Source organism: Monodelphis domestica, chromosome 5, assembly GCF_027887165.1.
Source record: "Monodelphis domestica isolate mMonDom1 chromosome 5, mMonDom1.pri, whole genome shotgun sequence".
NCBI classification, from domain to species: Eukaryota; Metazoa; Chordata; class Mammalia; order Didelphimorphia; family Didelphidae; genus Monodelphis; species Monodelphis domestica.
Window position 1 is genome coordinate 91,420,462 of NC_077231.1, and position 25,100 is coordinate 91,445,561.

Genomic DNA, 25,100 nt, shown 5'->3' on the forward strand with positions numbered 1-25,100 from the left:
CAATCCTATGTATTTCATTGTATAGATCTAAAAGCATTATTCTGAGAAGGAAGGAAACAAACATGATTAAGTACCTACTCTATACCAAACAGGGCAGCTAGGTAGCAAAGTGAATAGAGTACTAAGTCTGGAATCAGGAAGACTCAATTGCATGAGTTCAAATCCAGCCTCAGACACTTCCTAGCTGTGTAATCCTGGGCAAGTCATTTAACCTTGTTGGTCTCCATTTCCTCATCTGTCAAATGAGCCAGAGAAAGAAATGGCCAACCACTCCATTATCTAAAGAAAATTCCAAATGGAAACAACACAGAGTCAGAAGTGACTGCAAAATAAAAAATATCTACCAAGCACTATGTGTGCTATGAACTTTATAAATATGGACTCATTTTTATCCTCATAGCATCCCTTCAAGGAAGGTACTGTTTTTATCTCAATTTTACAGTTGAGGAAACTGAGGCAGGCAGGTAAAATGATTTTCCCAGGGTCACATATCTAGCAAGTTTCTGAGACTGGATTGGAACTCAAATCTTCTGGACTCCAGGCCCAGAGCTCTATCCACCATGCCACCAAGCTAACTCCTATTATTTCTCAAAGTTCCACTGGAATATCGGTTAAGAATCCCTGACCTAGGCAGAAAGTGTGACCCCTCTGACTCCACTATAGGATCCACTGCCCTTTTTAGCTAATGTCTGTCTGATCCCATTGCTGGAGAAGTTTGTAGCCACATGAAAGTCTAAGCTCCCTGTGAGTCATCTGTATTCAATCTCTTCCAGCCTGTCCCGGAGGCCCCAGGACCCCATGTAATAACCGAGGTATCTGTACCGATGAATACTTTGGGGCTGGAGAGTGTAAATGCAACACTGGGTTCAATGGAACTGCCTGTGAACTGTGTTGGCCTGGAAGATATGGACCAGACTGCAAACGTAAGTAAGCGGTAGATGGAGTCCATCCGTCCTCTCCCTTCCCCAGAGCTATGAAGCTCCACTGTCCAAGGCCATACTCTCCCGGGTGGCTCTTCCATGAAACGAGAAAGGCTGACAGTGTTATTGTCTTTGTTCCTATCCCCAGAACTTGGCGCAGTGCCTAGTATAGAGGAGCCACTTAACAAATGCTTGTTGACCCTACTTGATGCCTTGATGTACCTACGGATGCTCTAGCTCTAAAGCCATGATACTGAGTAGTCATTCACACATTACAAAGCCACTGTCCTTTCTTCAGATCCCCGGAGCTTAACCTAGCACCTGATGAATGCAGTAAATGCCAACACCACCTGTGAGAGCTTGACGCCCATTTCTTTTCCCCTCCATGGAAAGATGGGGGTTCTTAGGCAGGATGCTCAGAGATGTTGCCCAGATTTCTAAGAGGAGAGCCTAAAGGGCAGACCCAGAGCCTGGACCTCTCTCGTTCCAGCCAGCAACTTTGTTCAGATGAATCATTAAATCAGGAAAGCAATGATCCAAAGGGCTGAAGCCATGTCCTTGTGGGCATGGAAAATAAAGACAAAGTGGGAAAAGGCTTAAGGCAGCCCCAGCTCTTGCTGCCCTTTAACATCACTACCATTAATCTACCTGTCTACATCTGCAATCAAAGCATGGACTCCACCAAGATGGCTTTCCAATGAGAAGTCAATAGTATCTCCCCTCTTGGCTGCTCTACTACGTTTCCAGAAGTTACTCTGGGCTAGTTCTAGAAGGTCTGGAACAAGGGAAGAGATTCCACACAGTTTGGAGCCAGAGGGAGCCTTAAAAAGAACCTCCTTTCTGACATCCTCCTCATTTTACAGCTGAGAAAACTAAGGCATAAGAAAGTAAAATGACTTGCCCAAGGTCAATACCAATGGGAGAACTAAGATTTAAACCCAGACCCCTTTAACCCTAAATTTGGCACCCTTCCCTACATTGGAAGCAATAGCAAAAACTTTGTGCCAAAATGCCATGGAGTCTAGAAGAAATCGCCATGTAAATGTTAAAATGCTTTTAAAATGTGAGATTTTTTTCTGATTATTACAAAGGTTGTTTACTATTGCTCAAATAGTAAAATAATAAATACTCAAAGCATGCTCAAGGAAATATTCAATAAATCACTTTTTATAAGCTAAAAAGAAAAGGAAGGTGCAATTATTACCCTCATTTTATAATTAATGAAAGGAACTGAGGCAAACAGAAGTTAAATGACTCACTCAGGGTCAGTGTGAGATTGTTTTTATTGTTCATGAGATTCAAAATTCTTTTGAGGGGTAGAGACAATGTCTTGTTTTTTATTTTCCTCCCTTCCCCTCACTTGGAGCCTAAGCTGTGATTTCAAATACAGTAGGCTTGGGGAGCTAGGTGGCTTATGAATAGAACACCAGGTCCTGGAATTAGGAGGTCCTAGCTTCAAATCTGGTCACAGACACTTCCTAGCTGGGTGACCCTGGGCAAGTCACTTAATTCCCATTGCCTACCCCTTACTATTCTTCTATCTTGGGACCAATATACAATATTGATTCTATGACAGAAGGTAAGGGAGAGGGAGAGAGGGAGAGAGACAGAGAGACAGAGACAGAGAGGGAGAGAGGGAGAATTTAAAGAGTAGGCAAGAAATATTTAATGAATGGGTTGACTATTCAAAATTCCAGCCTGATTTCCAGATTTCTTTACTTGTATTCTGGAAGATTTGAGCTTTAAACCTACCATTAAATGAATACTTACTAGCAGTCAGATCCTGGGCAAGGTCATTTAAATTCTCTGAACCTCAGTTTCCTTCTCTGTAAAATGTGAATAATAATACCTGTAGTGCCCACATCACAGGATTGCTGTAATGCTTAAAGGAGATCACTTAGAAAGCAATTTGCAAATGTTAAAAGGGTTGTTAATTTGATTATTGTGAGTGATTGATAAAGTGATGTTCATTCCAGTCATTATCCTAATTGTTATTTCCTCCCATCACCCTTCAATCTGGAGTCACTACCTTCCTTACTGTTGCTCTCACACTACTTCATCTCCAGACTCCAAGCCTTTTCCCTGGCAGTCCCCCATGCCTAGAGTCCTCTCCCCTGTCATTTCTGCCATTATTTCCCTGGGTTTCCTTCAAGCCTCAGCTCAAGTCCCACCTTCCACAAGAAGCTCGGCATAGTCCTCCTCGGTCTTGGCACGCTCCCTCTGAGACTCTCCCTGTTTTAGCCTGTCTGGGTCTTATTTGGACACTCTTACTTACAGGTGGTCTTCCCTGGCAGACTGGACCTCTTGAGCAGGGATTGGTGGTGTTTTTGCCTTTCTTTGTAACTCCAACACTTACACAGGCTTCTAATGAATGCTATTTGACTGACTGATTGTTATTACTCTTTCGCAGCCTGTGATTGCTCAGAACATGGATCGTGCGATGATGGGATCACTGGCTCTGGCGACTGCTTCTGTGAAACAGGCTGGACGGGTCGATTCTGTGACTCTCAGTTAGGTCTGTCCCTAAATAATACAATCCAGCACAGAGGGGAAGGAGTTACGTGGCTTCGGCTCAGTTACTGAGAAGGGGGGGGGGGGGGGGGTCAGTGAGACAGGATGGAGAGGAAGATTGTGAAACCCAAAAATACAAAGTAGCTTTGGGCTTCTTTTGGTGGTAGCAGAGAACTTCTCAGAATCGTGTTTTTATATGCCTGTAATCAATTGCATAGAATTACCCAAAAAGCTAATAATATTAAGGCAGTTATCAAAATATTTTTTAAAATAAGTTCAGAGATCCCAGGTTAAGAGCCTCTGACTAGCTCAAACCCCTTCATTTTATAGATGAGGAAATAGAGACAAATAGATTGTGACTACATAGGTTAGAATCACCAGAATTTGGTGGGATTTGAATCCAGGTCCTCTGGAAACCAATGATTTTTTTCTTACTATACCACAGATTGAATGCTAAATTAATCAAAATACCTATATACTTCCTTATCAAACTGGATAAAAGTATAACAAAAATAACAATATGGGGGGGGAGGATATTGAAAAACAAGAATATCAAGAAGGGAGCAACTAGGTGGCTCCATGGATAGAGAGCCAAGCCTGGAGATGGGGAGGTCCTGGGTTCAAATACAAAATACAAAAATAGCTTTAGGCTTCTTTTTTTTTTTTGTGGTAGCAGAGAACTTCTCGGAATCACATTTTTATATGTAAATAATCAATTACCAAAATATTTTTTTAAATTAGTTCAGAGATCCCAGGTCAATGACCAGCTCAAACTCCTTCATTTGATAGATGAGGAAACAGAAATAGGCACTTCCTAGCTGTGTGACCCTGGGCAAGTCACTTAACACTAAATGTTTAGCCCTTTCCACGCCTCTGTCTTGGAATTGATACTTGATAACAATTCTAAGACAGTCAGGGTTTTAGGAGGAGAAAAAAAAAGAATCTCAATGGCTTTTTGTGGAGAAGAAAAGATGAGTTGTTGATGAGGAATTTAACCATTCCCTCTGACTTGGTCATACAGGTAATGTCCAAGGCTGAATTTGAACTCAGGTCTTCTTGACTCCAGGTCCAGTATTCTATCCACTTAACTACCAAGGTGCCCCAAGATTGGCATTGAAAATGTATGCCTCATGTACAATTTGGGTTAAATTGTTTGCATTCTTAGTGAGAGAAGAGGAGAGGGAACGAAGGGGATAATTTAGAACAAACTTTTTAATGTTAAAAACTGTACGTGTGATTGGAAAAACATCAAATGTATAAATATGTACATATATATATTTAAAGAAAGAAAGAAAACAACCAACAGTGATGCTTTGTTTACAGCTTTGGCCCCTGTGTGCACCCCTCCGTGTTCCAAGTATGCTACCTGTAAAGAGAACAACACATGTGAATGTAACCTGCACTACGAAGGGGATGGGATCACATGTACAGGTCAGTTTGGTGTCTGTAGCCTGATATAAGAAGATATAATAATATGGTCACCTACTGGCTTTCCTTGAGACTTGAAGAAGAGCATTAAACTAAGAGTTGAGGGGTTGTACGTCCTGGTCTGATTTTGAAAGAGGCTATTTGTCTTTTTTCCCAGGAGAAAAAAAATAAAATGTGCTTAATTCTTCATAGGATCGGGGAATTAGAGCCAGAAAAGGACCTTGGAGGTCAACTAGTCCAACTGCTTACTTCACAAATAAAAAAACTAAGGCACCAGGAGGCTGTGACTTGCCCAAGGTCACATAGCTAAACTAATTTATTTAAAACTGAAAGGATGAAGCTACTGAAGCCCCAGAGTGATTTCCCAGATTCCCAGATTTCCTTTCCCAGAGAAAGTTTTGGAAGAAGAGGAAGACTGTTTAGGCTGCCCCTTTGTATCCATGTGAGATAGCTCACATCTGCTATGAAGCTACATAAAGATTTAAAGATCAGAGAACCTCTCTCATATATCTTTGCATCAGCTACAACCCTCAGCCCAGTGGCTCACACATAGTAGGAACTAGATCCATCTTTAATGGATGAAAATGGATAAATCAGATCAGTAAGAATGGGGAATACAGGAGGTTCTCTCTTACCTCTGAGAAAAAGAATTTCACAGTATATGCAGTTGATGTTGTTGCTAAGGTGTTCAGTGCTATTTGACTCTTTGTGATCCCATGGACCATTCTTCCATTCTCCATTATCTCTAGAAGTCTGTCCAAGTTCATGTTTATCCTTTCCATAAAACTATCTATTCATCCTAACCTCTGCCATCCATTCTCCTTTTGCCTTTGATCTTTCCCAACCCCAGGTCTTTTCCAATGAGTCTTGTCATCATCTCTCACTATGTGGCCAAAGCCTGACCTCAGGGACTCATATTCCAATGCCATCTTTTATCATTTGAATACTTTCCAAGGGGTTTTCTTGGCCAACACTGGAATGGTTTGCCATTTCCTTTCCATTGCATCACTGTTGTTCACAGCTCTCTACTTTGACCTATCTTGGGCAACCGAGCATGGCATAGCTCATCGCTTCATTGAGCTACACAAGCCCCTGTGCCAAGACAAGGCAGTGATCCAGGGAGGGATGCATATTTATGGCCACTCCTGAAGTCCTGGGATATCTGGGACCAATGTAGACCTCCCTATGGAAATAGAAATGTCAAAAGATATCTGTAGGACAGTTCCAGGAAGGATTCTCCACTGTTGGGACTGAGTTGGGCTGCACCTCTCTTCTCTCCTCTGTTCTAGCACCAACTCTAACTTGACCTGGCTGTGTCTTTGATCTTACAGTTGTGGATTTCTGCAAGCAGAACAACGGAGGCTGCTCAAAGGTTGCCAAATGTTCCCAGACAGGCACAAAGGTGACCTGCAGCTGCCAAAAAGGCTACAAGGGAGACGGGCACATCTGCAATGCTGTGGACCCCTGTGCAGATGGGCTCAATGGAGGGTGTCATGAGCATGCAGTTTGTACCATGACGGGTCCGGTGAGTTTCCTGTCCTTCAAGATTGTCTTATTCTTTTTTAATATAATTTTATTTTAAAAATATTTTCCATGGTTACATGATTCATGTTCTCTCCCTCCCCTCTTCTCTTCTCTCCCCTCTCCCAGAGCTGAAGGTTGTCTTATTCTTAAGTCTGATCATTTGAGAAGAATCAAGTCATTTTACTGGAGGGGGGTGGGGATAAGAGTCAGAGAAAGGAAAGTTCCAATCTATGATTTACTCAGTGGAGGGTACTGCTGCTATGAAATACATCCCTTCACCACTGCAGATAGGAAACTCACCTGTAATTTAGAGTCTTAAAGAGTTACCTGGGGGCAGTTAGGTGGCTCAGTGCCAGGCCTAGAAATGAGAGGTCCTGGATCCAAATCTAGCCTCTGACATTTCCTAGCTGGGCAAGTCACTTAGCCCCCATTACCTAGCCCTTACCACCCTTCTGCCTTGGAACCAATACATAGTATTGATTCTAAGATGGAACCTAAGGGTTAAAAGAAAGAGTTACCTATGCCACTGAGAGGCAGTGACTTGCCTGGCATCTGGTAGCTAGAATGGGAAAGATAAGATTTGAATCTAGCTCTTATTAGATTCTACTGTTCCCTTAACCACTCCCTCTCTCACTTATATTCATAAAATTATGGGCATTTGTTTCCTTTACTGCAAAATGATATTAGATTGATATTTTTCTTATGTCCCCTCTAGCTCTTAAGCCATCTGCTCATCCTGGCAGCCTTTCCAGTATGTGATTTCCCTCTGAAACTGTTTCAATCCCTGTATACCAATCCCTTAGTCAAGCAAGGCATTTATCCTCTCTTGGTCTCTGTTTCTACATCTTACCAATGAAAGCATTGTACTGCAAGGCTTCTAAGGTCCTTCTCAACTCTCTTTGATCCTACAATTATGGATAAATAGATTAATAGATATATAGATGGATTGAGAGAGAGAGAGAGAGAGAGAGAGAGAAAGAGAGAGAGAAAGAGAGAAAGAGAGAGAGAAAGAGAGAAAGAAAGAGAGAAAGAGAGAAAGAAAGAAAGAAAGAAAGAGAGAAAGAAAGAAAGAGAGAAAGAAAGAAAGAGAGAAAGAAAGAGAGAAAGAAAGAAAGAAAGAAAGAAAGAAAGAAAGAAAGAAAGAAAGAAAGAAAGAAAGAAAGAAAGAAAGAAAGAAAGAAAGAAAGAAAGAAAGAAAGAAAGAAAGAAAGAAAGAGAGGAAGGAAGGAAGAGAGGAAGGAAGGAAGGAAGGAAGGAAGGAAGCGAGCTCTAGAAACACAGATATAAAAACAAAGACAATCTTTGTCCTCAAAAAAGCTTATATGTTAACAGAAGAAGACCACACCCAAAAGGAGGCTAAAAAGCAGTATATTCATGAAGTGACAGTTTAGAAATAGTGGCCAGAGGTTCTAAGATGAAAGGAATTTTGACCAATCAAAACACAACCTGGTCCTCCAGAAGACATAGTTTGGAAACAGTGGTCAGGAAGCGGCATGGAGGTTTGGTTTGGGATTAGATAAGACAAAAGGTCCCCTATCAAAGTCTATGAATATATATAGTCTTTCTTGGGTAGGGCATAGGGTAGGTGTAGGAGAAAACAGGTAATGATTTCATTATTGCATTTTTTTTCTTCCCCCCAACAGGGCAAGCACAGGTGTGAATGCAAAAGCCACTATGTGGGTGATGGGTTGGACTGTGTGGTGGAGCAGCTCCCCATTGACCGATGCTTGCAAGATAATGGACAGTGCCATGCAGATGCCAACTGTGCAGATCTCCACTTCCAGGGTCAGTGTTCTTGGGGCTTGTGGGACTCCAGGAGATAAAGAACCATGGGCACTGAACTCTAGATGAAGGATCCTTAAAGATGTCACTAGAGTCTCAGGCCCAGGGAAGGCGGCATGAAATGGCCTCAAATCAACAAATTCAGATAGGGTAGGGGGAAGAAGATGACCTTAGGACACTGCTCCATTAAGAGAAAACAGAGACCTTGGGATACTGCGAGGCTGCTTCTGGAGAGATGAGGAGCTGATGGAACAGGGCAGGAAGAAATTCATCTGAGAGTACAGGCAACTACCACTGGTGAAATAGAAGGGAGAAATCCCATCTGAGCACTCATTTTTCAAGCTAACTAGGTGCTAAGCTCAATTGCTCCTACATAATCGAAGGAGTGGAAGTGCAGTTCCAGAGCCTTTTAAATGTTAGCACTCTGAGGCAAAGTCTTGGTTATCAGCCTTCTTACTGTGGCACATCATCTCTATTCATCACCGGTTGCATGTGATACATTGCAGCAAACAGTCTAGACTTTCAATATTTTTAACATGATGTCATGAAAGCTAAGGGAAGGGGTAACTGATCTGATGATGGCGAGATGGATTTTATACTTATTAATAACTCTAATCAGACGCCTACTATATAACTAGTAGTAATCACGGGATTGGTGGGGAACCAAGACATGATCTCTGCCTTCTAGTACCTGGCAGTGTGGACGTGTGAAAAAGACAAACACAGGTAAAATACTGTGGAATGAATCATAGGATTTAGAGCCAAAAGGAAACTCAAAAGCTAATCCCCTCATTTTTACAGACAAAGAAACTAAGCCATGGAAAAGCTCAGTGATTTGCCTCAGTTCTAAGAGGTGAAAGTTGAACCCAGGTCCTGAATGGGAGTTCTTTCCTCTTTCTCCAATCAGACTCTCAACAGTTGACTAAAAAATTAGACCTGGATTTCCTTGGCATAAGCTCCCCCTGAGGAAATTTCCACTACAAAATCAGATCAGCTCTTCCTCTGTAATTTTTCATCTATGAGTCCCTTTTGAGTTAAGAAGCTAAGGGACTCATCTAGGTCATACAGCCAGTATGTTCAGAGTTGAAACTTGAACCCAGGTCTCCTTTGCCACAGAACTATCTTAAAGGCTTTAGTGAGCATCTAGTCCAGTACCCTCATTTTACAGATAAGAAAAATAGAGAACCAAGGTGACAAAGTCATTTGCCCAAGGAACCGCAGGTACTACGCTGTCAAAGGTGAATTTTAAACCAAAATACTCTGACTACAAAGTCAGTGCTCTTTCCATTGTATCACACTGTCTCTCTTCTAGCATTGTATACTATGACTTCTATTATGACTGATCCATCCTTCTTCCCAAGGGTAAAACTGAGACCAAGTTATAGAGGCCAGATTATGAAGAGCCTTGAGATCAAAATATTTTGAAGAGTCATGGGATGACAAACAAATGTGGGGAAGATTGTTCTGGCTAGATTGAAGGATAGAGAGAGGGAATAGACAGAGGCAAGGTAGGAAGCTGTAATGGTGATTGCACCCAAGTCTACTGATTCCAGGTGTGATATTCTACCCACAATCCCATTCTATCCAGTCATCTAAGGATGATACTTGGTAATGAAGGGCTAGGCTAGGGCAGTAATGGTGAAAATTAAGGAGAATAGAATCTGAGAACTCTTTCAAAAGTTGAATCAATAGGATGAGATTGTGGGAGGTCCTGGTTTCGATTTTGGCCTTGGACACTTCCTAGCTGTGTGACTCTGGACAAGTCACTTGACCCCCATTGCCTAGCCCTTACCACTCTTCTGGCTTGGAACCAATACACAGTATTGATTCTAAGATGAAAGGTAAGAGTTTTGGTCATTTTTAAAAATAGGATGTGATGACAGATTGAATAAGGAATGAAGGAGAGGAAAGAAGATGGGGTTTTCAGTTTAGAAATTGGGATGGAATGATTGAAAAGGGAATTGGAAAGGGAAGAGAGACTTCCAGGGAAAGATAATAACATGGGACTTGGATAAGCTGAACTGGACAAGGTGGTGAGGAAGGCTTTGTAGACATCTGAAAATATAGGAATAGTGTGTGGTTAAAAAGTTGGTACCAAAGTAAAAGATCCTAGTATCACTCAACTAGATGTAGCATCTAGATGGCATAGTGCAGTGATGGCAAACTCTTTAGAGACCAAGTGCCTAGACTGCAATCCTCACACCACACGTGAGCCCCCCTGATTGACCCCAGAGGAGGGAGGAAGAGTTCCCATTGGGTTGCTGGGCAGAACAGCAGGTGATGAGAGAAATGTCCTCAGGCACACATGGAGAGCAAGAGCCCCCTCCGGCACCCATGCCATAGGTTCACCAGCTCAAGCATAGTATAGAGCACTGAACACTTACTAGTTATATGACCCTGGGCAAGTCACACCTTTGGCTCAGTTTCCTCATCATAAAATGAGGAAAATAATAGCATCTACTTGCCAGCATTGTTTTGAAGATCAAATGAGATATTTGTGAAACATTCAGAATATTGCCTGGTGCACAGTAGGTGTTATATAAAGGCTAGATACTACTACTACTACTACTACTAACTACTAACTACTAACTACTACTACTACTACTACTACTACTACTACTACTACTACTACTACTACTACTACTACTACTACTACTACTACTACATGGCCATCAAATCCAAGAGAGTAGCTAGAATTTTCCCATAAGGTATGATCCCATTCAGCAAATCTTATTTCTCTCACATAATCCAAAATCTATTCATTATAGAGGAAGCTGCCGTTTGAACCCTTGGCCTGACATAGGTAATTGAATTTTATATATTATTAAACTAGCTTTTTCAGTGCATTTTTTAATCTCCATTTTACAGAAGAGAAACCTGAGCCCAAGCCAGGTTCAGTCACTTATGTCAGTCATACATCTAATAAAGGCCATCTCACAGCCTCAATGATGCTTTTCCCATCCGATGAAAGCATCAGAAATATAAGCATTTATCACATACACAAAACACTCCAAAGCTTTGGGAGACAAGGTGATCCAGACAAACGGTTAGCTCCCCAAGCATTTCCTTTTTCATTTGGTAATGACTTACCTCCCAGCCTCCTCTCTTCCTCATTGAATGCCTTGAAGTATTAGAACTCCCAAGACCAACCTAGCCAGCCTGCCTTGGATTTGGGGATTATACTATCATGGCATCCTACCTTATCTTCCTACCCCTTCTCCTCATGGGTCATCCATTGGACATCCAATATATGTCCTCTCCCCCTGTTAGAACATGAAATCCCTGGGAGCCAGGGCCATTCAGTTTTTCCATTTGGATCCAATCCATTTGGATTGAGGTCTCAATATGGTACTTTATAGGAGATTAATAAAGGTCTAGAGCTAGAAGAGACCTTATTAAGTTATCTAGACCAACTCCTTCATTTTACAGTGGAGGAAACTGAGTCCCATAGAGCAGAAAGGACTTCCTTCCACTCCAATCACAACATCATAAACTGAGAGGTAGAGAGCACCTCAAAAGTTTTCTAATCCAGCCTTATTTCGCATATGTCCAGAGATAGGAAGGGATTTGCCCAAAGTCACACAGTTAGAAGGAGACAATATTGGCTGGTGGTATGTTTTGGAGCTGGGATCAGCCACTTACTACCTGCTTAACTGCAGGCAAATCATCTTATCATTTGGACCTCAGTTTCCTCATCTATAAAATGACCTTTGAGGTCTCTCTCACTTCTGAATCTATGATCTCATGGTTCTAAATGGAAGAATCAGGATTCAAACCCAGGTCCAAAGACACCGAATATAGTGCTATGGGCCTCTAAAGAAGTGGGTTTTATTCTTCGTTGTTCAGATGCCACCATTGGAGTCTTTCACTTACGTTCTCCCCGAGGCCAGTACAAGTTGTCTTTTGATGAAGCCAAAGAAATGTGCACCAAGGAAGAAGCCACTGTGGCCACCTACATTCAGCTCTCCTATGCCCAGAAGGTTAGTAAATGGCATGGGAGTACACAGCACATGTACACATTAGGTCCTGGGTATGAGGAGCTGAAATATAAAATGGGGAAAATTCTGTTCACTTGCTGGGCAAGGACTCATTATTGTGTCCTCTCCCAAGGACAAGACAAAGGAAAGACTGGAAATTCATAGGTCAGAGTTGGATGCCATAACAAAGCAAATCCCCCCACCTACTCTCCCTTCTCAGAACAATACCTAGTCAAGTAAGAAATGGGATTCCCAGGGGGCAGATGCATAGCTCTGTGGATTGAGAGCCAGGCCTAAGTCCTAGGTTCAAATTTGGCCTCGGACACTTCCTAGCTGGGTGACCCTGGGCAAGTCACTTGACCCCAATTGCCTAGCCCTTACCCCTCTTCTGCCTTGGAGCCAATACACAGTATTGATTCTAAGATGGAAGGTAAGGGTTATTAAGAAAGGAAGGAAGAGGATTCCCTTCTGTATAACTTTAACCACCTTAATGAGTTTTTAAAAGTAGATTGTAAGACTTCTATCTCAGGGCTAGAGGTGATGTAAAAGCAGTGATTCTCACCAGTATGTAAATAACTGATATGAGACCCTTTTCTGAAAATGGGTTTTGGAAAGGAGAATTGAAATATTCAAAGAGCAACATTGAACACCTAAGAGAGGTTTTTTATTCTGTAAATCCCTTTCAACAACAACAAAAAAAATGTGTGGTGAACCCCTAAATGCATGTTTACCAAGATGTAATCTGAAGGCAAATAATTCTTTTATGTTGAATCTCCACAATTTGCTATTAACTGCACCATTGTACTCTTCTTGTACAATGCCGGCTGTATCATAGATATATTCATTACACTTATTAACCACCAACACTCTAAGAGGAAGCCATGATGTTATGGATAAAGGACTCGTCTTAGAGTGGAGAAGAACTGAATTCAAGTTCTCCCTCTTTAATTCATACCAGCTTTGTGACCCTGCACAAATGGCTTAACCTCGAGGGTCCTGAATAATTCCCCCAGTCTTGAGAAGGGTGCCAATATGCTTAGGTGGATGGGACTTCTCCATCAGAAGCTCCCTATACCAATAAGATCCCAGTCTGGTCTTTAAAACAACCACCACCACAGCCACTGTGATGGGCACAATACTAAGGCCTGGAGACGCAAAGAAATAAGAAAATGATCCTTCCTCTTGCTATCTCCCAGAGAGCACTTGGGGCTTGGAATTTTATTGTTTTATAGTTGACTTAAACCAGATTCCTCTTTGCCCAACGTCCTCTGGGCACAAGTCTCAAATTCACATTAAAATTTAGTCGAGTCTCTGAGACTATTCTTTCTGGGTAATATCAAGAGAAGGAAAAAAACACATAATTTGCCAAGGACCATTAACTCATAAAGCCAGAGAGGTAAACAGATGTCAGTGGCAGTACTGATAACCATTTATCACTGGAGCAGTTTAAGTAAATATGAGTGCCAAGGTGTAAATCTACCCAAGGTCACTGAGTAGTAGAAAAAGCACCAGGTTCAACCTTAAAAGCCCTACCTAGATTTCAAATCCCAGCTCTAGCATTTACTCCCTGAATAACCAACCTCAGCAAGTCACTTTAGGGAAGTGACCAAGTTGCTTGGTCTTCCTCTTTCAAACGAGGGATCTAGATGAAATGGATTCTAAAGTCCTATCTAGCTCTTGGTCCTATGAATCAGAGTCAGTGGCACCAAGGAGAGGATGTTATTGAGGACAAAAACCCTGAGGTCGGTTTAAATTATTTTTGGTTTTGGTGTTCAGTCATGTCCGACTCTTGGTGACTCCATGAACCATAGCTATCGATGGAGTTTTCTTGGCAAAGGACACTACCATGGTTTACCATTTCCTTCTTTTTGTCAGGCAATCAGAAGTTAAGTGACTTGTCCAGGGTCACACAGCTAGGAAGTATCTGAGGCCAGATTTGAGCCCTGGACCCTCCCATCTCCAGGTCTGGCTCTCAATCCACTGACCCACCTAGCTGCTCTAAAGTGATCTTCTTAAAACACAAACTGAACCATGTCATTTCCTGGTTCAATAAGTTTTAAAGCTTCCCTGTCACCACTAAGACCAAATAAAACTCCTCCTCTGTTTGGTATTCAAGGTCCTTCTCAACCTGACCCCTGGCTGCCTTTCCAGGTTTATTCTCTCTCCCTTCATAATCTCTATGGTCCAGCCAAGCTGACCTTATTATTCAGCTCATATTATTTCTATTTTTCTGCCCAATCTGTCCCCCTACCTGTGTTCTGCTTCCACTTTCATGATCCCTAGTTTCCTAATATGTAAGTCCATATTCAAAGTTTTAGGAGGAAAATGTACTGTGGTGGTGTTACATTTTTTAAATTCCTATAAAATGTTTGCCAAATAAAATTGAATGCTCATAACTAAAAAAAGAACCCCTAGTTTTCACAAAGCTCTCTCAAACAGTACCTCTTTTCTGCAAGAGACTTTTCTTGATCCCCCCAATTGCTAATTCCTCCCCTCACTGCCCAAATTATCTTCCTTTTGTAGGTGTTGTAAATTTGTGGTCACGTTGTTTCCCCTGGTAGAATGTGGGGAGGAATTGACTCATACTGGTGCCTAGCACAATTTATGGCACATAGTAGGTGTTTAACATAGACTTGGTCCATTCTCATACTCTTCCCTCTTCCTCTTTCCCTCTCCTTCCTTCTTCCCCCTTTCTCTCTCCCTCTTACTCTTTCCCTCTATCTCTCTGCCTTCACTTTCTCTGTCTGACTCTCTCCCTCTTTCTATTATGTGCTAAGGGGAAAAAAAGTACTGTCTCAGCACAGAAATTGGTGGGACACTTTTGAGCATGCTAAAGGGGGAGGAGGGTGTAATCCTGGGTACCCCCCTATAGTGACAGGTAGACTCTTCCAACCTTCACTGGGCTCTGGTCTAATTTCCATCCCAACATTAATGTGCCATGCTCAGAGCACCATGTTACATAAGGGGCATATAAGGATAGAAACAAAATAGTAGTTGCCCTCAAGCAGCTTACATTCCATTGAGGAAAATCAATCAGGTATATAAATGAAAACAATACAAAGAATTTTGGAGAGGAGAGGAGCATTATCAACTCGAGAGATCTAGAGAAGGATCCAAGGAAGAGAGAGCACTCAGGCTGAACCCTGAGAGAAAACTAGGCTTCTGAGAGGTAGCTATGAGGAGGAAGAGTATGCCAAGCATGAGGGCAATTGATCACCCCTTCCTCAAAAAAGTAATGGTCCTCTGGGATGTTGCACCCAATGCTCAGTTTTCCTGAAAGCAGTTTCTCTCTGCCCCTGGTTTTTTTTACAGAAGTAGGAGATCATGGGACTACAGAATATCAGAATTTAAAAGTTCGTTTTTAATTTTACATAACTTTGTTTATTCTTCATCATACAGGATGCCTTGATGTCTCTTTGGAGAAAGTAAGGGGAGGGATACAGTAGGCAATGTAGGTGACAGAAAAACAAAAGATATCAACAAAATTGATTTAAAAAGAAAAAAGCAGCTAATGTCCTGGGGCTCTTGTTCTTCTGCAGTGGCTAATAGCATGAGCTAATTAACACAAGGCTGAGATCTCTACCAGTTTGTGACAGAGAAGGAAGGAAGGAGCTGGCTGTTCATGGTTATTGCTGATATCTGCCTTCCCCAACACACACATTCATTCATTCTCTCTCTCTCTCTCTCTCTCTCTCTCTCTCTCTCTCTCTCTCTCTCTCTCTCTCTCTCTCTCTCTCTCTCTCTCTCTCTCTCTCCTTCTTTTCCTGTCTCCCTGCCCACACCTCCTTTTCCCTTTTCTCTCCTCCCTCCTTCTCTCCCTCTCTTCTCTCTCTCCCCCCTCCTTTCTTTCTCTCCCTGTCTCTCTCTCTCTCCTCCTTCCACTGCAGGCTATGAAAAAAAAAGGTGCTATCTCAGCACAGGAATTGGCAGGACACTTATGAACATAAAATTACTGTGAAATGAATTCCCAGCCAGCATCTTTCCATGTAAACTTCTCCTTGGCACATACAGGCTAGTTTCATGCCTGCTGTTTTAAAGCTTTAGAAGGCATCTCCAGGAAATACAGTTATTGGCTTTCTGCCTGCTGGGAAGCTTATGATTCCCCATTTGGCCTCATATACTCCAGCAAGAATCAGCTTTGGGGAAGGGGGTGGAGTGCCATGGCACTGGACACATCAGAGCAGAGAGATATCACGCAACGAGCCGATAACTTAGTTCAAAACTCAAAACATTCATAAATCACTTGCGACATAATCAGTTCCATAGTGTTCTCTTTCCCCCCCAAAAAAAATTCCCTAGTATGAAATGTGGATTTCTAGCTGAAAGACACCTTAGATGTCATCGGCTGTATTCCCTCCTTTGTACAGATGGGATCAAAAGTAACTTGTTCAAAGTAATGCAATAAGGACAGAGACTGAATCTGTGATTTCAATGGTATTTCAATAGGGAGCTCTCCATGAGGCACTTCCTCTATCCATACAAGTCAGCACCTTCTCAGAAAATGATAGTCTTAGAGAGTTACTTAGACCCTAGAGGTTGAGTGACCTCCCCAGAGTCACACAGGCAATGTATAAGAAGCGGGACATGAATGTCTCAAATTAGAGAAAAAAGAAAGGGGGGAAGATCTACTAGATCTCTCCAAAGCCAGCTGTTCTCATTCTGGTTCCCAACTCATATGCACAAGTAAGTGGCAGAATTAGGACTTTTTCTATTTTATTTTTTTCTCTTTAATTGTACTGTTCATTTTTTCAAATTTGACTTCCAAATTCTCTCCGTCCCTCTTGAGAAGGTAAACAATACAATATCAACTACACATGTGAAGTCATGCAAAATATATTTGCTTATTAACCATATTGCCAAAAAAAAAAAAAAGCCTGCTTCAGTTTGCACTCAGTTATCAGATCTCTCTCTGGTACTGAATAACATTTTTCACAATGGGCCCTTTGTTATTGTCTTAGATCATTGTACTGAGTTCAGTAACCAAGTCTTCTATATTTGAATATCATAGAACTTGAATTTGAACCCAGCTCTCCTGACACCAAAGCCCACACATTCTATTAAACTACCTTAAGAGAGGGAAGGGTGCCCTGCTCACAGTATGAAGGAGGCAGCACAGTTTTTCTCCTCAGAGTGGGACCTAGGATTTCACTTTAATTAATGACAAAGAAGTTAAAGGTTTTCATTCTTTTTTTCCTTCCTTGCTTTTTTCCCTTTCTTCCTTCCTTTTCTTCTTTCCTTCATTCTTTTCTTATCTTTCTTTTTCTTTTTCTTTCCTTTCTTCGTTTTGTCCTTTCTTCTTTCTTATCTTTCTTTTGTGGCTTCTCTCTGTCTTGCCCAGGCTAGAAGTACATCAGTCACTCATGGGCTGAATCAGAAACCTTAAACTAATTCGATTTTCCTCCCTGAGCCAGCCTACCCCTCCTTTGGTGGCCCCCAGCTTCTGGGGGCTCCCCATATCTTTGTAGACACCTAATCTGCAGAGCCTGCTACGTCCTAGCTCTCTGAGCTTGGGCAATTCCACCAGTCTCCCTCCCAAGGGCAAGGATCACAGGCATGCAGCCAGCCCAAGTTGGGCATTTCAAAGTCCATGGTTAAGACCTATTCTTACCATGTTAGCTGTTGTCCAAAAACTCAATCAGACATGGCCACGACTGAGCCCTTGGTAAAAACTGTTTGCAGAAAGGAGGAGTTGAAATTCTTGTGGCCGGTGGGAAGATGCCAGAGGGATGAGTCAACAAGCAAACTGCTCTCTGCTTGGATAAACAGGCTAGATTTCTGCTACCTAGTTATTCTAACTTTGACAGCGTGGATCGCACATAATACACTGTCTGGCTGCCCTCAAATCTACCACCATCTGGCAGCCAAAAGATGGGACTGCATGACCTCTAAGTTCCTTGAGAACCAGGATGGTTTCATTCTTTGTATTTGCATCCCCAGCCCCTAGCTCAGTACCTGGGTACACAGTAGGCATTTAATCAATGTTTGTCGATTGATTGATTTGATTGGGATATTGCAGGGGCAGGGAAAGAGGTCCTTGAATTCATTTCCATTCCAGGAGGAATCCCACTACTGACACAACGTCTCCATCTTTTCTAGGCCAAGTACCATCTCTGTTCAGCAGGCTGGCTCAATGATGGGAGAGTGGCCTATCCCACTGCTTATTCCTCCCAGAACTGTGGCTCTGGCTTTGTTGGCATCGTGGACTATGGACCAAGACCCAACAAGAGCGAGCTATGGGATGTCTTCTGTTATCGCGTGAAGGGTAAGGACAGCAGTCAAATCTCAAGTTAAAGGACCTAAAGGCTGGTGAGCTATTCTCAGGCAGGCTGGTCATCCTCCCAGGATTGCCAAAGACACCTCAGACATTCTGACCTGAGGAAGGGTGGGCAACTATGCACTTCTCTGCCCTGGGAAGGGAGCAGGAGTGGGCAGAGCCATCTCAGGCAGGGAAACAGCTTCCTGGCCACTCATTGAGAACTTTGTACTTGTGATCTCCAGATGTGAATTGTACGTGCAAGGTGGGCTACGTGGGAGACGGCTTTGCTTGTAGTGGCAACCTCTTGCAGGTTCTGATGTCCTTCCCTTCCCTGGCAAATTTCCTGTCGGTAAGTATTAGGAATAACAATAATTGGCTCCTTTCCCTTGGTCCTACAGCCTTTCTTTGTACCCCCAGGGCTTCGCACAGTACTTGGCCCATAGCAGGTGCTTCATAGATGCTTGTCAGCTAACCAACTGCACCCTGATCTCTTGGTGAAACAACAGCCTGGTCACTAAGGACACTGACCCTTGGCACCCCCATTGCTCAGGTCACCAGCAGGTCAGATTCACTCTTGTATAGTGTATCTGAATCCACTGCTTAGCACAGCACCTCTCACAGAATAAATGATTAATTGATGATTGTTGACCAAGTTGACTGAATCATGGGCTTCTGAGCACCCCACCCCAGTTTCTGGTTTAGGGAGAGATTGAGCAGAAGGCCATGGGGTGATCTAGGGCAGGGGATAACATGACAGCATCAAGACAGGAAGAGTCGAGAGTCGAGAGAGAGTTCAGAGGACCCAGGATCAAGGCAAAAACAAATCCAATGAGCCCAGAATTAGGAGAGCAAAGGCACTTTTATCCAAAGGCTGATGGAGTCTTTCTTCCTGATCTCAATAAGTGTTCACCGTAATACAACTACTAATAAATATCCACCCAGCCAGAGATGCCATCTCCTCGAGGGCCATGCTTATGCCAGAATTTCATATCTCCTTCATGTCTTGAAAAGGAGCAGATAGAACAGAAGAAAAAAAATGCTGGAAGACTTGAGTTCAGATCATGCTATATCATTTACTCCCTGTGAGATCTTTGTCAAACAATAAGCATTTATTAAGTACCTGATTGGCTTAAGTTTCCTCAAAATGAAAGTGTGGAGGTAGCCAGGTGGCTCGGTGAATTGAGAGCCAGGCCTAGGGATGGGAGGCACTGGGTTCAAATCTGGATTTAAATACTTCCTGGCTTTGTGACCATGGGCAAGTCACTTAACCCCAAATGCTTAACCCTTACCGCTCTTCTGCCTGGGAACCAATGCACAGTATCAATTCTAAGGCAGAAGTTAAGGGTTTAAAATAATAATAATAATAATAATAAAATTAAGGTGTTAGATTGGAAGACCACTTTAAATTCTTGATGACATCCAAGATGCTACCAAAGTAGAAATCCTATAGGTTAGTTTCTGGTTGCATAGAATTTGACAAACATAGTAGTTGGACAAATAAAAGATAAAAATAAAAATTTATCTTAAAAAGATAAAAAAGTATTTGGTAAATGAACTAGCCTTTGGAGCCAGGAGGGTCATGGTTCAAGCCTAGAATATAAACCAGTTGGGTGACCTTGGGCAAGTAACTTAAGCTCATGCAATGCCTCGGGGTACTCTCCAGGACTATGGACTTAAGAAAAGTGGGTCATTTGTGTCAGAAAATGTAGTTGCCTCATCTAGGAGAACCCTAAATTATGATAGCAAAAGTCCAAAAATGGGATAGGGCAGGGATGGAAGACAGTTGACTTGGAGTCAGAAAGACCTGGGTTCCCCAGATATACCCCAGTGGAGATCAATGAGGAGAAGAAAATCCCCACACCCACTAAAATATTTATAGCAACACTTTTTGATAGTAGCACAAAACTAGAAACAAAATAGATGCCCATCAATGGGGAAATAGCTAAACAAATTATAGTAATTTAATAATAAACAGGATATTGTTTTTCTGTAAGAAAGAGCTAGTATAAGGGATACAGAAAAGCATGGAAACATTTATATGATCTGATTGGGAGAAGTAAGCAGAGAAAGAAAAGACCTTCCCTCAATTTCACTCCCTATATTCATTAGCTGTGTGCCTACAAGCAAATACCTTAACCTTTCTGAGCCCGTAGCAACTCTGTATGACTGTTACAGACAAGTGGCCATACCACAATGCTTCTCACCCAAGGTAGGATAGCCAATCTCAATGGCTACCATCATTGATAATCAAAGCCAAGTCAACACATCTAGTCTTCCACACATCCTAAACTGCCTTGGGCCAGAGGCATTTTAGCCAACCCAAACTATTCCATCTCTTCCCCCAGGAAGTCCTGGTATATTCCAATAGCTCGTCCAGAGGCAAAGCATTCCTGAAACACCTGACTGACCTGTCAATCCAAGGTACCCTCTTTGTACCCAACAATGATGGACTCTGGGAAAATAAGGTGAGTTCTCATCAACTTTTCACCTTAGTCACTGTATTCTGTAGCTTTAATCTCTAGGATAGCTAAGTTACATAGTGGATAAAGTGCTGGACCTAGAGTCGGGAAGATTCAACTTCCAGAGTTCAAATATTTCCCAGACACTGACTAGCTGTGTGGCCCTGGGCAAGTCACTTGACCCTGTTGGCTTCAGTATCCTTATCTGTAAAGGAGCTAGAGAAGGAAATGGCAAACCACTCTAATAGTTGTGCCAAGAAAACCCCTAATAGGGTCATGGAAAGAGTCAAACAAGAATGAAACAACTGAACAACTAAACAACAAATCTTATGCGAGACGATGTGGAAAAGTCTAACTATTCCTTCTAATAGAAGAGGGCAATGGAATCAAGATTTATAAATGTTGTTTGACTGACCAGTTGAACATTAGAAGGGACTTTCTAGGCTATTTGATCAAATGCCCTTATTTTACAAATAAGGAATCCGAGGATCAAGGATGGATGATAGGATTATATGTAAATTTTAGATGGGACTCAGAGGCCATCAAATCCAGAGGTTCTTAATCTGGGGTCCATGAATTTAGATGGGAAAAAATAAATTTTTATTTTCACTAAACTTTGACTGAAATTTTGCATTTTCTTCAATTACTTATTGAATTATTATTATGATTTGATTATAGAATTTATTATGAAATTATATTGGATTATAGAATGATATTCTAGAATTTATTATGATTATACTTATTAGTTATTCTAAGTAAGAGCCCATAGGCTTCACCAAACCTCCAGAGGAGTCCAGGGCCCAAAAAGTCAAGAATCTTTAATCTCATTCAGTCCTTTCACTTTATAAATTCATATATGATCCTAAAATGCCATCCTTATTCCATAATGATGGACTCTGGGAAACCATGGTTAGTTCCTAGGTCTTTTTCACCTGAGTCTTGTTATTCTGATGTTTTAGTCCTGAGGTATCTCATATATAAGACCAAACTACTCTTTCTAGGATTATGAGAGAGTAATTAATTGAGTCATAGATTTATAAATATCCATTGTCATCATACAGGATTGGAGATTAGATTTGAACCCAGGCCCCAAAACTCCAGAGAGAGTGTTCTTTCCAATTTATCATGTTTTCCTTATTCCTAACAAGCCAAAAGACTTCCAAAATTCTTCACCCATTCCCAGTTTTGGCACAAAGGAGAAAACATGAGAGCCCAGAGAATTTTACATCCAGCCCGTCAAGGGGTGTCACTTAGGCAAAAGAGAGCCAAGTGATTTAGGTATTTGTGAGCTCTCCTACCTAACTTGTGAAGGAAGAATTTCTCTGATGCTGAATCTCCTCGTTATCTCAGTGACATGTACATTTTCCCTCATAGTTCAATCTATATAACTGACTTAGTTTACCTATAAAATTTGTTTAATGAAATTCATTGTCTTGGGGAATTATGAGATTTTGACTTTTAGACTCACTTTTGTCCAACTTTTGTGGCATTGAAGGAAGCATGGGTTAATGGCTCTATCCTCTATTTAACTTTAATGGCCTAAAAGAAATGTACAAGAATTCAATATCAGGGCAGCTGGGTAGCACAGTGGAGAGAGTGGCAGACCTTGAGATGGAGAGATTCTGGGTTCAAATGTGGACTCAGATGCTTCCTAGCTGTGTGACCCTGGACACGTCACTTAACCCTCATTGCCTAGCCCTTATCACTCTTCTGCATTTAAACCAATACTTAGTATTGATTCTAAGACAGAAGATAAAGATTTTTTTCAGAATACAATACATAAAAGAATTATTTCTCTGTTATTGACATAATTTTGCCTAAGAAAAGCCTCATTGAACTCCTAAACAGGGTTCAAATGTTCTGTGAGTCCTGAAACTGTGCTTTTATTTTAACCTGTACCTTCCATCTTAGAATCATTACCATGTATTGGTTCCAAGGCAGAAGAGTGGTAAGGGCTAGGCAATGGGGGTTAAGTGACTTGCCCAGGGTCACACAGCTGGGAAGTGTCTGAGGTCAGATTTGAACCTAGGACCTCCCATCTCTAGGCCTGACTCTCAATCCACTGAGCCACCTAGCTAACTATTCTTAAGCTCAATAATTAAGCCTAGGTTTTTACCTTTATAATTTCTGCATTGTCATTAATATATATTTGATAGCAGTTACCTACTCAGAGAAGAGATATTTCTCCCATAACAGTCACAAAGGTCTGAATTCAAATCCCATCCCTAACACTCACTAGCTATGTGTGTAGCCAGGGGAACATCTGAAGTCAGGAAGACTTATCTTCCTGAGTTCAAATTTGGTCTCAGACACTAGCTGTGTGACCCTGGGCAAGTCACTATAACCTGTTTGCCTCAGTTTCCTCATCTGTAAAATGAGCTGGAGAAGGAAATGGCAAGTATCTTTACCAAGAAGTCCCCAAATGGGGTCACAAAGAATCACAAGACTGATATGACTGAACAACAACAAAAAAGACTTTATTATGGACTTGTTGCTTTATCATCCTTTCTGCTAAAGAGAAAGAAGCCACTTTTGTTATTGATGCCATTCTTGTAATCTACTTTGTTTTTCTAGACCCTCTCTGGAAGAGACATCGAACACCATCTCTCCAATTCCAGTACTTTATTTTATGAAGATTTGGCCAATGGTACCACCCTCCAGACCAGGCTAGGGGGCCAGCTGCTCATTACCTATGGGCAGGACATACATCATACAGTAAGTCAAGAAAGTTTATGCTTTCCTGTTTATAAGGCATTTTCCTAGGGAGATTATTCAAATGTTCTTATTCCCCTTTTATAGAGACTCAGGCTAATTGACTTCAGTCAATCGACATGCATTGATTAAGTACTTCTGATGTTCTTGGTGCCATTGTAGGAACTAGGAACATAAATATAAAAAGGAAATAGTCCCTGCCCTCAAGAAGCTTAAATTACAAAGCTACATAACTAATCAACAAACTTTTATTTACTAAGCACATAAATACCAAGAATGGAACAATCCCTACTCTGAAAGAGCTTATATTCTGTGGAATGTGTATAAGAACCAGAATTCAAACCCAAGACCAGTGAGTGCTCTTCCTGCTATACTGCACTGCCCATCATGCTCATTAGCTGCAGGCTCTGACCATGATTAACAAAATGGCTGTGGGCAAGTCATTTCATTCCTCTGAGAAAGGTCTAGTTTCTCCAGGTATAAAATGGGGATAACAGATGTTGATATTGTCTATCTCTTGAATTTCGTGAGGAAAGTGCTTGGGAAACCTGAAAGCACAGCAGAAATATAATTATTCTCCTCCTGCAAGTATGTCACAGTTCCTTCAGGTCTCAGTAGGTGGATCTCTAAATCACTGTAGCAAAGAAATAAAGCAACATACTCCCATGACAGTTAATCTTGTGCTGTCACAAGATGCTCTCAACTTCACTGGTCTTTGGATGCTGGACTCCATTGGAGGGCTCATACACGAAGCCTTGCTAACCTGCAAAAACCTTCAAGATCCCAGAATCTGTTCCACTCACTAGGAGGAACCTTAATGAAGCACCAACCAGGAATGAAAGAGAACACATTTTTATGCACTTTCTGTATGTCAAACACTATTGCTGTGGACACAACCAAAAAAATGTCAAGAAGCTCAGATACTAACTGGGGAGACCTCATATAGAGGAGTATTCAGCTGCCCATCTGTATATTATTTGTTTGTTTGTTTTTTTGGAAGGTATTATCATCCATTCTTTCATTCATTTTTTCAACAAGAATTTCTTTTTTTTAATCCTTACCTTCTGTTTTAGAATTGATACTAAGTATGGGTTCCAAGGCAGAAGAATGGTAAGGGCTAGGTAATTGGGGTATAAGTGACTTGCTCAGGGTCATATAGCTAGGAAGTGTCTGAGACCAAATTTGAACCTTGGACCTCCTATCTCCAGGTCTGGTGCTTTATCCACTGAGTCATCTAGCTATCCTCTCTCTCTCTCTCTCTCTATATATATATATATATATAGTCTCCCCCATTAGACTGAGAGTTCCTTGGGGGTAATCAATCAATCTTTATTAGGTACCTACTATGTGCCAGGCACACTGAGAATACAAAAAGAGGCAAAAGACAGTCCCTGTCCTCAAGGAGTTTATAATCTAAGGAGTGAGAAAAGGAAACAACTATGTATAAACAATCTACATCCAGGATAAGTAGGTAATAATTAATAGAAGGAAAGCACCAAAATGAAAAGGGGTTAAGAAAAGGTCCCCATAG

The 25,100-nt window shown here is 41.6% G+C and overlaps 1 protein-coding gene across 1 annotated transcript in view; it reads left to right on the forward strand.

The window, feature by feature from the left end:
* STAB2 (stabilin 2) overlaps positions 1 to 25,100 on the forward strand; it is a 184,258-nt gene that overhangs the window by 146,485 nt on the left and 12,673 nt on the right. The window contains exons 56-65 of the mRNA XM_007503337.3: positions 774 to 923; positions 3,331 to 3,435; positions 4,755 to 4,862; positions 6,191 to 6,384; positions 8,027 to 8,168; positions 12,012 to 12,145; positions 18,239 to 18,404; positions 18,641 to 18,747; positions 20,744 to 20,863; positions 23,432 to 23,572. Coding sequence (XP_007503399.1) covers positions 774 to 923; positions 3,331 to 3,435; positions 4,755 to 4,862; positions 6,191 to 6,384; positions 8,027 to 8,168; positions 12,012 to 12,145; positions 18,239 to 18,404; positions 18,641 to 18,747; positions 20,744 to 20,863; positions 23,432 to 23,572 — 1,367 coding nt within the window. The remainder of the gene's footprint in view (positions 1 to 773; positions 924 to 3,330; positions 3,436 to 4,754; positions 4,863 to 6,190; positions 6,385 to 8,026; positions 8,169 to 12,011; positions 12,146 to 18,238; positions 18,405 to 18,640; positions 18,748 to 20,743; positions 20,864 to 23,431; positions 23,573 to 25,100) is intronic.